Below are 17,538 nucleotides of genomic sequence, written 5' to 3' on the forward strand. Positions count from 1 at the left end.
CCTTCTGGATCTAATTATTTTTGCATATATAAAAATAAAGGAGAGAAGAAGGAAGGTAGGATGGTCTTCAGTTGTGCCTTGGATTCATCAGAGCCTTTTCATATGATCCAGGCTTAAATGCATCAAAAGAAGAGAGTAACTCAGTGAAGAATAATGCCTTAAAAATAATGCCTTCTCTAGTAGAAGCGGGAACATTTTGAATTCTGTCTTTTATTCCTATCTAAATAAATGTGTTGTAAAATCAAAATAAATATTACGTATGGTGAAATATGGATAAATCTATCAGTTTTGCATTGTCGTCTTGGAGTTTTGTCTACTGATTCTTGGAGAGGATTAACTGTTCAATGATTTCATCTTAGTGGCCCATATATTAAACTAGCAAAGCTTTAAGCGCAATTGAAATATTTAGTTGATGGCAAGTAGGAATGTTTATACACAATTTGTCATATGGAGGGAGAGATGCTTTCTACATAAATATATTTTAAGATTGCAGGATTTGTTTTATAAGCTGTTAAATTCCAATTATAGTTGAGGGGCGTTCTTTAAAATTTAGATCTCTGAAAATGAAAATTAACTAAGAAAACGAGCTGTAAAGTGTAAGTTGTGTTTCTCTTTGATTCAAAGTCTGACAAGAGTAGTCTTAGTGAATATACCAGCAGGAGATGGAAGCTGATATTTTTAAGTCCTCATTTGGGCCTAATGTAGTTAAGTTCAGTGTTCCTTGAAATATGAGCAACCTGTCCTAATTCATTTTGTAGGTTCAGCGCCATCTCTCAAAACTTTTTGATAACATGGCCAAAATGAAGTTTGATGTGGATTCTGAGCAAAACCCAACCAAGCTGGGTTTAGGGATGTACAGTAAAGAGGAAGAGTATGTTGATTTTAGTGAGCCATGTGATTGCAGTGGGCAGGTAAGTAAGTGAGTGTCAAGAAACAAATTGCTTTTGGGAGAGAGCGAGAGAGCAGTAGGTTCCAGTAAGCCACCTGTGACAGCTATTCGTGCAGCCTGGAAAACAAAGAGAAAGAAAAGAAATTGTGCTGGGTGGTCGGCATCCTTCTTTGTCAAGTAGGGCAGCCTTTCCAATATGCTATCTGAGTTGATTGTGATGTGAAGGACTGCCTTTTTATCACTAGGGCTGTATTTTTCTTTCTCATTCATACTTTCCTATATCAGATCTTTAAAGATGTAGACATGCGCTGAGGCCAATATATTATAAAACCAGATTTGGAGGTGGGGGAGGGAATAAAGCAAAGTTTAAAATGCTTTAAATAAATATTTGCTTAAAAAATGACATTTCAAAGCAATGATCATATGGGCAACTTACAATACAATACAATAGCAGAGTTGGAAGGGACCTTGGAGGTCTTCTAGTCCAACCCCCTGCCTAGGCAGGAAACCCTATACCATTTCAGACAAATGGATCTTCTTAAAGATCCAGTGTTGGGGCACTCACAACTTCTGGAGGCAAGCTGTTCCAGTGATTAATTGTTCTAACTGTCAGGAAATTTCTCCTCAGTTCTAAGTTGCTTTTCTCCTTGATTAGTTTCCACCCATTGCTTCTTATTCTTCCCTCAGGTACCTTGGAGAATAGTTTGACTTAAAACATCACACCACCAATGGTTACTTTGGAGTCTAGCTTTATCTTTAATGGATCCTGAACAACTTAGAGAAGTTCAGTTTCAATCCTTGAGTTGGAGTCAAAAAGCCACAGGAAGCTTCCTCACTGATTTTCACCTAGTGTACATATATGATGCTCAGAATAGCATAGAATTATCCTTTCCATAAGATGTGGTGGAGTACGAACAATTATGAGATTTTCTACAGAAAATGCTAATCAAGGAGAGGTGCCTGATCTATGGCTCGCAAAAGCCCTGGAAATGGACACTAGGAACCTCCAAAGATTGGTACTATGTTATAATATCATATGCAATGAGAGGAAATATTAAATACATGACTGGAGCATAATTATATTTACAATACTTAGTTTTAAAGAAATGGAAATGAAGTCAAATCTAATTTTTGTCCTGACCTCATTTGGAGCGTGGCCTCTGGAAAGATAAATTATTGCTCTCAGTTGGGAAAAACTTACACAATCCTGCTACCAAAAATAAAGAACTTTATATATATATATATACGAACTTCACAGCTACCTCTTCTCACCCCAACAAGGTTTGAGTATATGGAATTTGATAGCAAGAGGGCCAGTTTCAGGTGGTGCAACCCTCAGGATCTCTTCCAGGGAGGGTGTCCAGCAACATTCTTTGATATTTCCAGGGAAGGACTCATTGTAGATGGCTACTGACTTACTTTTCCACTTTCTTCTCTAGGTGGAGTGCTGGCTGAATTGTGTGTTGGATCGCATGCGGGCCACTGTAAGGCATGAGATGACAGAGGCTGTGGTGGCTTATGAGGAAAAGGCAAGGGAACAGTGGCTGTTTGACTATCCTGCCCAGGTATTGCTTTGCTTCTCTTTCTGGGGAACAATATGGAGAATCTTTTTTTTTTAACAAATGATATTTGCTCCCATTTTCCCCAAGCAAGCAACTTTTAGTCCTGATGAATAGGACTGCTAGTTTTGGATTTCCCAGCCAGTTGCTTGCCACGCTGGATTGAAAATGCCAGCTGCTTTAAGTCCAGCATATATGGAAGAGTAATGGAATAGACAGATACACTCTCTAATATGGAACATTTTTCATCTCTACTGCAGATGGTCAGTCTATCAGTCATAGTTTAAAGCCACTTTAGCTTCTGTTTGCAGATATTGAATCATTTTCCTCTAATTCTCAATGCCCTCCTCCCTTCCCTGGGACCACCATTGCTGAAAATGGTGGCACATTGGGTTGCAGAAAAAAACAGACTGTATGGTAATACAAAATCTATAATTAATATTTCAGTGTTAAAATTCCTGAAACTCTTCCATCTATTCATTCATAAATTACTATTTTAGCCTAGTAGGTTGTCATGTCCTCGTTGAAGCCTGATTCTGCGGGGGAAGATGAGCTGGAACTGGAGCCGACAGAGATTGAGGGGGAAGCTTTGTTGGCTTCAGAGGAAAATGAGGGAGGGGAAGGGCCTGTCAGGCCAGGGCCTTTCAGGATTAGGACAGCTTGTAGGCAGGGAGGAACAGGGGCAGGAGGACCAAGATAGGTGAACATGAGAGACAGAGCTCAGGTGATGAGCAAGGGTCACCCCCTCCTGATCCGCGAGCACAGAGAGTGGAGAGAAGGCAAGAACAGTGCAGACTCAGCAGACTACTTGGGAGAAGAGGGCCCCGCCCTTCTTCACAAGGCACATCTGGGGAGTGAGACTTACGGAGACTCTGTGGGGAGGGGCATTTGTTGGGAACAAACACTGTATACCTGAAGTATTGAGTGCTGACATTTGAACTTTCAAAGAGTCCTTGCATTATTTCTGGCTTTCTGGGCTAATTACCTGGATCCTTTGCTTCCTGAACTCCTTGATTTGCCCTGCTGGATTTATTGCTGCGCAACCATGTGTACACAGCACTGGGCTGGACTATTTGCAGCCAGAGGCTGCTTGAGGTGTGTGTGGGTGTTTGTCATCACTTTGCTCTGGGATTTGCCAGAAATGTGGGATTGTTTGGGGAAATTTGAAGCAAAAAAGGGGTGGTTTGAACTGCTAGCTGCCTGTATTATCTCTGTGCCATGCCCCGGGTCATCACAGTAGATGATGTAATCAAATCTAGTTTATGACCCCTATTCCTTCCAGATGTTAAGGGCAAGCCTGAACAAAAGATTGTCCGTCTCTTCTCTAGACCTCAGTAGGTTTGTTGGTTAAGAGAAGATATTTTAAATAAATATGTCCTTTACTATTTACCATGATTTTTAAACCGTAACATTTTGAGCCAAAAACAAGCAAGCATGTCATGGCTTATGACACCATAGGAACCCAGCAGGTATCTTGCTTGTCCCTGGTTTATGTACGAGAGTTCAGAGATTAAGAACAACCTAAAGGGTCATTGTCAAGGACAGTGCTGTGAAAATAATGGGAAATGAAGTTTCTATTACAGGGCCAACAGCCTTGCTTTTGTGTTAAGTCAGTAGGGGGAAAAGCCAGCGCCAAACCCTGAAAAAAAAACAAAAACCGAAGGCCACCAGTAAAAGTTTAACTGTTAAATGTTTAACCTTTTTGCTCCCTCTATAAACATTGTTTCCACTTTAATGGCTCTTGAGCCAGATCAGGGCTACAAGAATCAGGCTGCCAATGACTAAAGATTATCAAATGGCTTTACAGCTCAGAAGTTTTTGCTTTGCTTTAAAAAGAAAAGCCATTTCCTCCAAGCATCTAATAAATAAGGGCTCGGGGAAAATGGTTTTCTTTTTATAATATACTGGGCAAAGGTTGCTTTTCTAGTCTAAACTTGATTTAGATACCAGGCACTGAACAAAAGTCTGGTTGATTTATTTTTCATTTTTTAAAGAAATAGTGCGGATATTTCAGAGCTTTTCCATAGCTATCTGCATAAGTCCGCAGCGCAAGCTTTTCTATCTGTGTTTAAAAATAATTTTGCCCTCCTAATGGTTTATTTCACACTTATTAACATCCTGCTTCTATCCCATGACATTTACAGACATTGAGCTCTACATTTCATGCTTCTTATGAGCTTTTTACTGGCTTCTCATAGATTACCTAAAGTAGGTGGAAGCAAGAAATATCTTTAAGATCAGAAATATTTAATCTCAGCTTTTAGATTATTCCCTGACTATTTAGTCTTTATGTGAATGTAAAACTGGCCTGTCATGGTCTTTGACTTGATCTGCTTCCTTTTATAGATTATTTTTTATTTGATGAGTTGCCACCCCTTCCTTTTAATATTTCCCATAAAGTTAGGAAAAACAATTATGATACAAAAAGGGATAAAAATGACTGGAACAAATACATGGGTCCCAATCTAAACCAGAAATTCCTAAATCCTGCTTATACAGCTATAACATCTCCTCATTTACAGTGCAATACATGAATAAAACACTCTTACCAGTTGATAAATTCCATGTGGCTTTTGGGGGGAATTGACCACGAGTAATAACTTGTGGGCCTCTGCAGATATTCTTTTCAAGTATACTTTTTGCTTCATGATAGATTTCCCATTTCACTTTTCTGTAAATGAAAATACACCTATGCACACACACAGAAATCAGTCCAGTAGCACATCAGTTGCTAGTGACTTTGCGAAGGAGGTTGAGTTGATTTTCTTTTCCAAGGTGGCACTGACCTGTACACAAATCTGGTGGACCACAGAGGTTGGGATTGCCTTTGCCAGGCTGGAAGAAGGCTATGAAAATGCCATGAAGGACTGTTACAAGAAACAGGTGACACAGCTCAACACCCTGATCACAATGCTCATTGGACACCTCTCGAAGGGTGACAGGCAGAAGATCATGACCATCTGTACCATCGATGTGCACGCTCGGGATGTGGTGGCGAAGATGGTTGCCCAAAAGGTTTGTCCTGCAACACGAGGAACACCACTAAGGCTTTTGCAAGTTATTTGTTGTGGGATAATTGTACAGTACTTCTCGCTTTGCTAAAGTTGGGCTCTGCAAACAAAAATGACAAGTTAGTAAAGTAGCAATGGGATTATTTTGAAGGGATATTTTCACTGATTTGGATCTTAAATGCATACAGGTTTCAGTGTCTGTTTCTCTCCGTTAAAAAAATGACTACTCTAGGAGAGCTTATGTAACTTAAATGTAGAGTAGGAGAGGAGTACGGGGAGTAGTAAAAAATGTTAGTTAGGAATTACACCTGAGTTTAGGCTGAATATTTTGTTTCACGTTATTCATTGTTTTTTGCACTTAAAGGTGGACAATGCACAGGTCTTTCTTTGGCTATCCCAACTCCGACACAGGTGGGCAGAAGAAGAGAAGCACTGTTACGCAAATATTTGTGATGCCCAGTTCCTGTATTCTTATGAATACCTTGGGAACACGCCACGGCTAGTTATCACTCCTTTAACAGACAGGTAAGGGTCTATATGACTTCATGGGAGAGAAAACATTGATAAAATGCCATGAAGTGTGGATGGTTGTTTTAGAATTTTTTATTTGGGGGGGGGGTATTTTTGCTAAAACAAGTAGTTTCCAATAGGAAGTTGTGCTTGTAAGGAGATTCAATTCAGATCCAGCTGCTGACTTTCTTAAAGACATTTCTTCTTCATGGACCTGGAAAAAGAACTGCAGAAAGATATGGAACAGATGTGAGGATTTTATGTCCCAGTGCAACGCTTTAAATAAGCTGCCTATGCTTTTATCAGAATGGTCATTGTTGACAATTATCGATGACTGGAAGCCCCTTATAGACTTTTGCGTAAGACTTTTGTGATTTGTATTTTTGATGGTTAGAAAGTATATGTTATAGAAAGAAGGGAATGATGTTGAAATCATGGAGCAAGTAGTTTGATTAGAATTTATGTAGTGTAACTGCTAAGAGGAAGTTATTGGAAGCCTCATATATGTGCGTGTTTATTTCATGTTTTCTGTTTTTATTCTATTTTTCTTTATCTTCTTTCCTCTTTGCTTTTTTATTCAATAAGATATTTAAAATCTTTTAATACAAATATTTTTTTTAAAGGGTCCTTTTTCATAACTTCACAGTGTTTCTGAATTTGCCTACCTCATCAGAGAGAAGCCAACTCACTTTGTTTCTAAATGGTTACAAAGGATGTAGATTGGTTTGCTTGATGTTATTCCAGCATTCTAATCCATTCAAATCCATCTCCTCTTTACAAATTTTCTATGGAGTTTACTTTATTTCTACCTAAAATTATAAAGGAGTCATTGGTCGGTTATCAGTAAAAATTGAAGTAGATCAAAGTATACAACCAAGTTTATTCATTTCTGTTTTCTATTCTTTCCTTCCTCTTTGTACCTGGAAGATGTTATATCACTCTCACACAATCATTGCACCTAACGATGAGTGGGGCACCTGCAGGGCCAGCTGGTACCGGGAAAACAGAGACCACCAAAGACCTGGGCCGAGCTCTTGGCATCATGGTATATGTGTTCAACTGTTCCGAGCAAATGGACTATAAGGTAATGGCTGAAAAATGATTGACACAGTAGGTGACTTTTCTAAAGGTTAATACAAAAATGATCTAATTCTTCTATTGTATCCATATTAAAAAAAATTAATACTTTTTTTGAATTGGTAACTCTGTACATGGAGGGGACCAGAAAAAAATCCTTGAGAGAAATACCTCCCCCTATGTAATAAAAATATACACTTGAGAAACACATATGATTCATATTTGTCAATGCCACTTCCATGTTCTGTTCCATCTTTGTGTAATCAGTGTCTAGCGAACCTCCTAAATTGTTTATGAAGTTGGAAATGGATTACATGCTCTTCACTAAACAGATTCTATGGGTAATTTCACTACCATCTTTCTCTCTCTTGCAGTCTTGTGGGAACATTTATAAAGGTCTTTCTCAGACGGGGGCATGGGGCTGTTTTGATGAGTTTAACAGAATCTCCGTTGAGGTTCTCTCGGTTGTTGCTGTACAGGTAGGTAAAACATACTGTATCACCTAAATGCAATTAAAAAAAAAATAGGGGAGCAGGACAGTTGCAGGATTCTGGTCCAATGGAGTATCCCATTTGACCATGTTGATCACTAATCTGGGTATAGGTTCCAATGTAAATGATCTTTCTAAATGACCCACCCCTATATTGGGTTAATATTCATATCATTCTCTGTGTGAGGTTTCTTAGTCATGCTAGCTGTATTTCTTCCCTGATAGAAATCAGTATTGGAATTTACTACATTCTATTCTTGGGAACTCATTTCTGGATTGCTGGACTTTCTTGTTTTAAATTAAACATCTATAGAAAAATTCCCAGTTCTGGAGGACGAGGATAACAATTGCACTTCTTGAAATTTGTGAAATGCTCGAGAAATTTCTTCCACATTTTTAACCTTTTGAAATGAGGAGCTCAAGATGCAAAGAGTCACAGAACTTTATAATATGTGGCCAAAAATCTACTCAGAATTTCTCTTTAATGATTAATGGATAGAATTATTCAGTAATTATAACTATTAAGAAGCTTGACACAAAGTTGCCTATAATAATCTTGATAATATATAGCTCTACTATTTTTGAATTAGGAGTATCTTTGCAAAGTTATAATTAGAATTAATTTTCCTGAAGGACACCTGTCTTTGCATTTTTCATCCTAATAACTCTGAAATTGTAACAGGTTTTATGGGACAGTAGGTAATATTAAGGGTGAAATAACTTGGTAAAAATATGCAAATGCTATCTGATTTTAGAATGTTATTGCTTTCATCTAGTTTATTCTTCTTATTCAGAGCTTGATTAAAAATGTGTAGAAATGAAAGGAACTGTCTTTTTCTTAAGGCTTTAATAACAGGAGGTATTCAAGAGATACCATCTCTAAAATAAATCCTTTGCTACAAGATATGTTAAGGTTCAGGCATTGAATAGTTTAAGGAAACTTTTAGTTTATATCTGTTATGTTTAATTTTATTCTTTGATAGATATATAATAAAATAAACCCTTTGCTACAAGATATGTTAAGGTTCAGGCATTGAATAGTTTAAGGAAACTTTTAGTTTATATTTGTTATGTTTAATTTTATGCTTTGATAGATATATAATTAAAAATGAAAAACAGGATTGAAAAATTCCTCAACTAATTATTCTTAATGTATTATTCAAGTTACAGCCTATCAAATGATTTTAAATGCAAAATAAAAACAAAGTTCTTATCTGTTTTGGGAAGATAATGGCCAATTCATGTCTGTCCCAGCATTAGCTTATAAGCAGGTAGCTCAATCAAATAAAATCTATAGAACCATTATTTCTCTGTTTCTAAAATATTGATATGTTTTGTTAAATCAGCTAAGCTTGCTAACAAACTATCTTCTCTTACTGTCAGGTGAAAAGCATACAGGATGCTATAAGAGACAAAAAACAGAACTTTAATTTCCTTGGAGAAGACATTAAATTAGTTCCTTCTGTCGGTATATTCATAACCATGAACCCGGGCTACGCAGGGCGTACGGAACTGCCAGAGAATTTGAAGGCTCTTTTTAGGTGAGTCAGTGCCCTAATTTTGTGAAATTTATAGTTGTGGTTTATTAAAAGTATTTACCTCATTCCTTACAGCAACATTTGGTAGAACTTAGTTCAGCGTAATTTAGTGTAGTGTAGTTTAATTGTTTTAATGGACAAAGACCAAAAACAAATGTAGCAGAAAACAGCAAAACACATTATAAATAGCCAAAATGCTTACAGAAAATGTTTTAAGGTTTCCAGAATTGCTAAACAATTGAGCGTGTAATAGTGATGGCAATTGCTATAAATTTAGTGTTCTTCTGGAACTATCTTGTGACCTGTCAGCTAAAAGAAGGGCAGGCACTATCTCCTCAGAGTCTGTACGAGTGGAGGTGTTATGACACTGAATTGACACACAGTATAAAGGGGACAGTGTGGAAACACAGGAAATATTGGTTCTGTTTCTTCAAGTGAGTAGGGGAGATTCTGTCCTGTGCACAGATGTGTTAAATCTTTTCTCTGGCAGCAAAGATGGCCATAAATTCTAACAGGCGCAAATAAAGAATGGACAGAGAATGGGCAAAGAATATTTGCTAGTTATGTAGCATGGGACAGTGACCTCCAAAGCAAATCCATTTTGTACACTTTTGGGGTTTTGCTTAGGTTATCCCGCCTTGAGTTATTTGATGATTAAGAGAACCTGGTGATCAAATAAAATCAAATACATAGAACACTTTGTTCCAATCCTGACCAACCTCTTTCAAGATAAAGTAAAGTTAGGCAACAGATTGATACCAACTGCACCCAAAGGACTATCTGACATTTTTCTGCTTTGCCCTAAAAGAAAGCAGAATTCCCAGGATCCTTCCTTGACCTGTGTGATTCAAAACCTTTATAGATGACTAAAAAGTGAAATGCAAAGAAGGCTTGCTAAATCTGCAGAAATTGAAAACAAAAACCAGAGTTCAAAAATATCTCAATGGGCTTGAACATTGTGTCATATCCAACAGCATGATGTTCACTGGTGACAGTTGTAAAAATCCTGTATCTGTTAAAAAAAACAACACCAAATGCACAGGGTCAGATTTGGGGGACCTTGCCTTGGAAACATGATACAGGAATCTGAGTGATTGTAAGCAAGTTGGATGTGGATAAATAAGGGAGCAGTGTGATTTAGCAGTAGAAAAAAGCCTATTCAGTCACTTCCATCATAGAGGGACTCTGCTCAGTGTACAATAAAGTATTAAAATAGTATATAAAATTTAAAAATGTAGAGAGAGGCAAGAAAGTTAAAATTAATTAAGAGCTGAAAGGAAGGCTTTCAGGGCACTAACCAGCCCCTAAAACATAGTTATTATGTTATACCCAATACTATTTAGACTGCCACACTCCCAGCTGTGTCCAATCACTAATCTTTAGAGGTGGCCCTACAATTTGGTTGGGGAAGTCCATAAAATACTTACAATTTTCCTTGGCCACATCTCTCATGGAGAAACATTGGGATGGTCTGCAATACTGAGAGCAAGGAGGCAATGATTGCAATGAAGATAGGAAACCAGATCCAACTCCTGTTCCTTTTCATTATACTGCAACCATTCATCATTCATGTACTGGAGATCCTTGATGTTGTCACCTACAACCAATTATAGCAAACTGTTTCAACAGTGTCTAGTGCAGAAATGGTATTCAGCAGGTTCTGAGCAATTCTGGAGAACCGGTAGTATTTTTAGTAGTTCGGAGAACCCGTAAATACCACCTCTGACTGGCCTCTGACTGGTCCTGCCCCAATCTATTCTCTGTCTCCTGAGTCCCAGCTGATTGGGAGGAAATAGGGATTTTGCAGTATCCTTCCCCTGGAGTGGAGTGGGAATTGAGATTTTACAGTATCCTTCCCCTGCCACGCCCACCAAGCCATGCCCCCCAAGCCACACCATGCCCCCCAAGCCATGCCCACAGAACCGGTAGTAATTTTTTTTTAATCCCACCACTGGTCCAGCGATACAAATAGCACCCCAGCATTGTACATAGCCCTCAGCCTTTTGCAACATATGCATATCTTCTATATACTACCATTGGCATACTGGAGATCCACCCTCCAGCACCTTGAGAGAAAAAAAAGATTCCCTTCCAACTTTCTTTGATAGTTTTATGTGATATACACCTTTACTACCCTTGAAGAAATTATACTGTTATTTGAACTCTAGACATGTGAGACTGGATGAATAGTTTTAAGTACTATTGCAGCAGGTCAGGGGAAGTATTGTTAATTTGTGAAGACTTCAAGTTTAGCTTGTTTAATATTTGCATGGAGAACAGAAATGAAGGTAAAATAGTACAATTCAAAGTTATAGATCAGTGATCACCAACTGGTGGTCCATGAGAAAATTTTGGTGGTCCGTGGAAAAATTATTTGCATTTTTTATATTGCACTAAATCAGGGGTCCTCAAACTATGGCCCCACAAGCAATACATGCTTGTGTTGCTGCAGAGTCTCCCACTTCTGGGTCTTTTTGTGCGGGTCAGAGGGGGGCAGAAATTCTGACTTGGGGTCTGCTTCAGCCTCCTGGTGAGGAGCTTTGGCCAAAGGCCGGAGGGAAGTGCCACTGGTGGTGAAAAGCCGGTGGGTCTCATTCCAGTGAGACTGCATCATGGTCTGGAGCTGTCTGACTATCCAGGCACTGGCATCTGGCCTTGCACTTCTGCAGGTCCTCCCTCTGCTTGAAAAGTAGGCTTGTAGTCCTCAGTGAGGTGCTTCTGCTGAGTCGCCTTCTCAGTCAGATCCAATTTGAACTGAACCAGCTGTTTTGCCAACTCTTTCCCATGCTGGCTCCTTAGCTCCAGCAATTGCTTCCTGTTGGGGCCCTAAGGAGACCGGTCAGGCAGGCAAGGAGTGGCGAGTAGAGGCTGGCAAGGCATCCCTCGATGTGAGTGACATTGAGTTGGCCATGCCCACCCAGTCACATGACCACCTTGCCACTCCCACCCAGCCGGTCATTAGACAGATCATATAGTGGTCCGTGGGATTTAAAATTATGAATTTAGTCATCCGGGGGGGTCTGAAAGGTTGGTGATCCCTGTTACAGAACATTCTTTGTATATACGTAGAAGTTCCAGATTCAATTCAGCAGGGTATCATGAATTTGTGCTTGTCTGTTTTACTCCTTAAAGAGCATTACCCATAGGTGATGGGACAAAAGAAATGTCCCCCAAATCCAGAAAACCTTCTCAGTAGATCAACAGAATAGGGTAAACGGACATACATTTTGGTGTTGTATAAGGCACTTTCCCGATGCATTTTATGGATTTTCCCCCCTAGACCCTGTGCAATGGTTGTGCCAGATTTTGAGCTGATCTGTGAAATTATGCTGGTGGCTGAAGGATTTATCGAAGCCCGATTATTAGCTCGGAAGTTCATTACCCTTTATCAGTTATGCAAAGAACTTCTTTCCAAGCAGGTAAGTAGATTTAAATAATTATATAATATCAGATGTAGACAAATTTCAGTTCTGAGAACAACTTCAGAGATACATTATGCATACCTTTACTTTTCCAAAGCATTCTAGAATATAAAGTAGGAACAATTGTTCTCCTTGTTTTTATTCCTATCTGAATTGCTTTAATTTACCAAATAACTAAGGTGTAGGTGATGTGGATTTTACTCTTGCTGTTTCTGGAATTAGGATCTTCCAGGCACAATATTAATTTTCAACATTTCTTATCAAGTCCATTATACCAGTTGTCTCCTGATATCACTTCTTTAACCTTGATAGTTCCAGACTGTCAAGGTTCCAGAAGAAAGTTTGGGTTTCAGGTTCTTTCAACAGGAAGTTGAGGGTGAAGGCAAGGATATCATTAGTTATTGCTCCTTTGATAGCATGTGGAGATATGCAGAGATGTTTACCTTCAGGCGCAGTGTGTGTACGAGTTGAAATGAGCTACCCTCTTCTTCCTTTTCTCCTCCTTATTAGGATCATTATGACTGGGGATTACGTGCAATCAAATCAGTCTTGGTTGTAGCTGGGTCCCTCAAGAGAGGAGACCCAGACCGTCCAGAAGATCAGGTGCTGATGCGCTCTCTCCGGGACTTTAACATTCCAAAGATTGTGACAGATGACATGCCAGTATTCATGGGTTTGATTGGAGACCTGTTTCCTGCTTTGGATGTCCCAAGAAAACGAGACCTCCCTTTTGAATCCTTTGTAAAACAAGCTGTGCTGGGACTGAAACTTCAACCGGAGGACAACTTTGTACTCAAAGTAAGATGGTGACTTTCATTCATTCAGCTTTCAGACTGTAGCCAGAATGCTTTTATTTTCTTACTTTTTTTTGAGATAGTTTCTTATGTCTACTTTAAAAGGGTATGTATGTATGTATGTATGTATGTATGTATGTATGTATGTATGTATGTATATAAAGTATGCATTTAATTATTAATCACTGGTTGCATTGATAGTTCTTCAGATTTCTCACTCTTTACCCCATAGTATTTCACCATTGTTTCTTCATTTTATGAACATTAGGGAAGAATTGGAAGTGAATTGTAAATCTTTTCTAGAATTCTGCAATGCAACCATGTTGAAATATTTATTTACTTATATCCCACCTTTCTAACAAATAACTCAAGGGGGGCACCATATCTAGTACTCATTCCTCCCCCTATGAAGTTGGTTGGACTGAGACAAAATAATGGGCCCAAGATCACCCAGCTGTCTTTCATGGTTAAGGCAGGACTTAAATTTATGGTCTCCCAGTTTTATTCCTCAGAAAGGTTATTGTAGGTCTGCTAAATATTGGAAAATGGGCAACCAGAATGGTTGAGTTCCTTCACAAGGAATCATTTAAATGCTTTGTACCTCTTAGCATAGTAAAAGAAAATAAAAGGGGATATGAAAATGATAAAAAAATGAAACATGACGACATATCAGCATTCTAGGTCATCGTGTCAAGTTTAAGCACTGAGAAATTCAGGGCAAAGAAAATGATGTTCTTTATGCAGCACAGAGTTAACTTGTGGAATTTTCTATCATCAACTTAGTAAACCTTTAAAGGGAATTAGACACATTCATGGAGAATAAGTAAAATGCTATGACTGGCCACCAAATAGTGGACTTGTTCCCCCTCCCCTGTTCTAGCATGGTTTTTCTTACTTATTTTAGTTTTATCCTGTTCTGCTTGTGTCTTGTGCAACTTGGCTTTTCAGTTTCTTTTGAAGTGGATATATAGCACTTGTCTGCATAGCAAGTAATAAGTGTGACCACAATGGTGTTTTTTTTTCTCATTGGCTTCTGACTCTAGGTAGTACAGCTTGAAGAGCTCCTTGCTGTTCGACACTCTGTCTTTGTAGTGGGCAACGCAGGCACAGGCAAGTCACAAGTGCTGAAATCTCTGAACAAGACTTACCATATCATGAAGAGGAGACCTGTTTGGACAGACCTCAATCCAAAAGCAGTGACCAACGATGAACTCTTCGGCATCATCAATCCGTCTACAAGAGAATGGAAAGATGGTAAGATCACGATTGTGCATTGAAATCCAACAAAAGGGGTTTTTTTTTCATAAAACTTGCCAAATCACCAAAAAACAGTTACAAAAATCTGACTTCTAAGTGTTTGCTTTGAGTTTTAAAACAGAACAGATTCAAGGTATGATTGAGAAACATCTAGGAAATAGCCCATATTATCAACTATGGCCATATAGAGAATATGCAGTTATATTATAAATGGTCTCTGTTGTGTTCAGATCTGTTGTGTCTGGAACAAACAATAAAAATACAGAAGCCTCCCAAGCATACATACAAGATTTCCTCAAATATTTTTCTAAGCAAAGACTTCATTTTTGGAAAGTCAATATACTTTGTTCTAAAGATGCTTAAACAGTTTTGAGAATAGAATTTGATATATACATATTTCATGGATATCTTGATGCTAAGGTGTGTTTTTCTGCCCCAAGTCACTTGTTTGAAAGAAGAAGCTATACAAATTGAATAAATGAATCAATATTTTGAAGTATGAGTATTTAAAATACACCTGCACCTACAGCATATTTTTTTCAGACAAATCCCCCGTGGTAGAAAACAAGAATATTTTCTGTGCTAAATTTTGTAATTGTTCAGAGATATGAATATGTGAACCTTTGACTGTATTTATGTTCTTTCTATGAACATAATATTCAGTTGAAGAATTGGGGAGAATGAGTAAAGCAGTAGCAAAATCTTTTTCAAAACCATAATTCTTTTTTACTTTCCTTTTTATCTTAATAAGAGTCCGTAGGGTAGTTTTTTTAATTGTTCTATCAGACTCAGCTGTGTAAAGTGATGTGAGATTATTTTTCAATGAGATTATTTATTATTTATTTGATAATAATTCTTCATTTCTTCATGAATACAATTCTATTCATACCCTGTTGTTTTTTTATTACCTAGATTTAATTAACTGCATCTAGTTTTCCTTTGCTCATTTGCATGCATGTTGATTAAAACTTTTTTGAGTTACTATTAAGAGTAGAAAGGATGTCTATGATGTCTTTAGGATTGTTCTCATCGATTATGCGAGATTTAGCCAACATTACCCATGATGGCCCCAAATGGATTGTGTTGGATGGTGATATTGATCCAATGTGGATTGAATCTCTCAATACTGTCATGGATGACAATAAGGTAAAAGACAAGTTCAAAGGCAATACATATTTTTAAATGTAGGCTATAGAATAGCTATGGATAATCTTTATGGTGATTTTAATCACAACAAATTAAACCAGATAATGTCTAACTGAGTTTTCAAAAATCTACCCTGAGTATACAGAAGAATATTTTCAAATAATATTAAGTACCCCTTTCCTTTGGGCAATAGTTCTGAAAATCACACATACGCTTTCTGTGACTCTTATAAATAGCAGATTGCAAGACTTCTGTCATTTACTGCTAGAGCAATTGAAGTGTTGTCAATATGGTTCCTACAGGGAATGTGCAATGTGGGAAGGCCTTCAGTTCTCTAATCAAGACTGCCACTTTGACTCTTTTCAACTCCCTTTGCAGATGCCTTTGGCTTATGATCTATGTTGGGCTGCCTTTGAGGATTACAGAATGTTGTTGCTGTTAAAATGTTGTGAGCCGCTAGGATTAGATCCTCCCTTTATTCTGCCAGATATGCTGACCGCCAGGCCATTTTCTGAACGAATTCAATACCTTTTAAAATTTAAATCACGACAAATTTGGGGAAAATTGCAGGAACGCTCCCTTGAAGCTCAGCTCTTTTGGCCCATTAATATGTCCCCTTGCCTTCTTAAGCATATGCGTTGAGAATGTTTTCTAGGGTGGGGCCTCCCTGCTGAAGGGTCAGGTTTTCTTCCATGGCCAATTCAAGAGGATATCCCTTTAAATAAACTGATTTCATAATTACCTCATTTAATTTAACATTGCTTTGCCTTGTTGCTTATAAGACATTTTAGTGAGCCCTTTTTGGAGAAATAATGTGAGGTATACATTTTATACTCCCTTTCCAAAGGGGCTGCTGCGGGTCACATTGTGCTTTGAATTTCCAATCTGGATGCCTTCTTTTGCAGGTATTAACACTAGCAAGCAATGAACGGATCCCGCTCAACCCGACTATGAGGCTTCTGTTTGAGATCAGTCACCTGCGGACTGCCACTCCAGCCACTGTGTCTCGAGCAGGTAGTTGACAGAGGAGAGAAAGAAGGCTAAGCTTTATCCTTATCATGGCAAAATATGGGAGGAATCAGGCTTAACTCTGGGAAATCTAATAACCACCAGAGGAATTGAATTTTATCTGCCATAATCTTACAGAGGGACTAGCTATGCTAAGCATCAGTCACCGCCATGAGATAGATAAGTATATCGATAACAAAACAAACAAACAGATTAAACTCCGTTGTTAGTCACCTGATAAGGGAAGGCTAGACTAAAGAATATATATTTTCTTTAGAACTGCATTCAGAGAAATTTGAGCCCAGAGGCAATTAGAGTTTTGTCTTAAACCCTGAGCCATGCTTAAGAGTGTAATGTTTAATTATATAATGCCTTTTATCCAAGCTTATTACAGTTAACAACAATAGACGGGTCCATGTGATTGCCAACTCTGATTTGTCTAGGTTTTTTTGGTATATGGACTTGTCAGGATATCCACAGGGAGGTGATGCATGTAAAAAAAAGTGGGGTGGATTGTGTGATTGTAGCTGCCATCTTGATTTTTCTGACCCCTTCCAGCTGCCCCCAGAACTTGTTCTGGTAACCATGTTCTGGGATCCAGAACAAGAATGCTGCAAATTTTTACCTACCTGGTTTTACCACAAATTGTAGCACTTATCTAAATATCTACACCTCTACCAAGAGAGCCTTTGTTTTAAAAATTAATGCCTTTCAGATTTGCTTGGTTTAAAGATAAGATATGTTTTACCTAGTATCCAACTAGGTAAACTTTTACCTAGTGCCTACTTTAGTTTTAGATGATAAATCTAAGTTCTGAAAAAAAAAAGCCAATGCCTG

At 38.2% G+C, this 17,538-nt stretch overlaps 1 protein-coding gene across 2 annotated transcripts in view; it reads left to right on the top strand.

The window, feature by feature from the left end:
• DNAH9 (dynein axonemal heavy chain 9) overlaps nucleotides 1–17,538 on the top strand; it is a 245,372-nt gene that overhangs the window by 39,300 nt on the left and 188,534 nt on the right. For both annotated transcript variants that reach the window (XM_087709774.1, XM_087709773.1), the window contains exons 23-34: nucleotides 759–911; nucleotides 2,329–2,454; nucleotides 5,224–5,463; nucleotides 5,824–5,984; nucleotides 6,897–7,053; nucleotides 7,421–7,525; nucleotides 8,920–9,077; nucleotides 12,355–12,493; nucleotides 13,007–13,294; nucleotides 14,334–14,544; nucleotides 15,566–15,693; nucleotides 16,599–16,707. In XM_087709774.1, the coding sequence (XP_087565900.1) occupies nucleotides 759–911; nucleotides 2,329–2,454; nucleotides 5,224–5,463; nucleotides 5,824–5,984; nucleotides 6,897–7,053; nucleotides 7,421–7,525; nucleotides 8,920–9,077; nucleotides 12,355–12,493; nucleotides 13,007–13,294; nucleotides 14,334–14,544; nucleotides 15,566–15,693; nucleotides 16,599–16,707 (1,975 nt within the window). The remainder of the gene's footprint in view (nucleotides 1–758; nucleotides 912–2,328; nucleotides 2,455–5,223; nucleotides 5,464–5,823; nucleotides 5,985–6,896; nucleotides 7,054–7,420; nucleotides 7,526–8,919; nucleotides 9,078–12,354; nucleotides 12,494–13,006; nucleotides 13,295–14,333; nucleotides 14,545–15,565; nucleotides 15,694–16,598; nucleotides 16,708–17,538) is intronic.

The sequence above is a fragment of the Thamnophis sirtalis genome, unplaced genomic scaffold (assembly GCF_051295495.1).
Source record: "Thamnophis sirtalis isolate CommonGarterSnake01/CBP01778 unplaced genomic scaffold, rThaSir2_p1.2 scaffold_3, whole genome shotgun sequence".
NCBI classification, from domain to species: domain Eukaryota; kingdom Metazoa; phylum Chordata; class Lepidosauria; order Squamata; family Natricidae; genus Thamnophis; species Thamnophis sirtalis.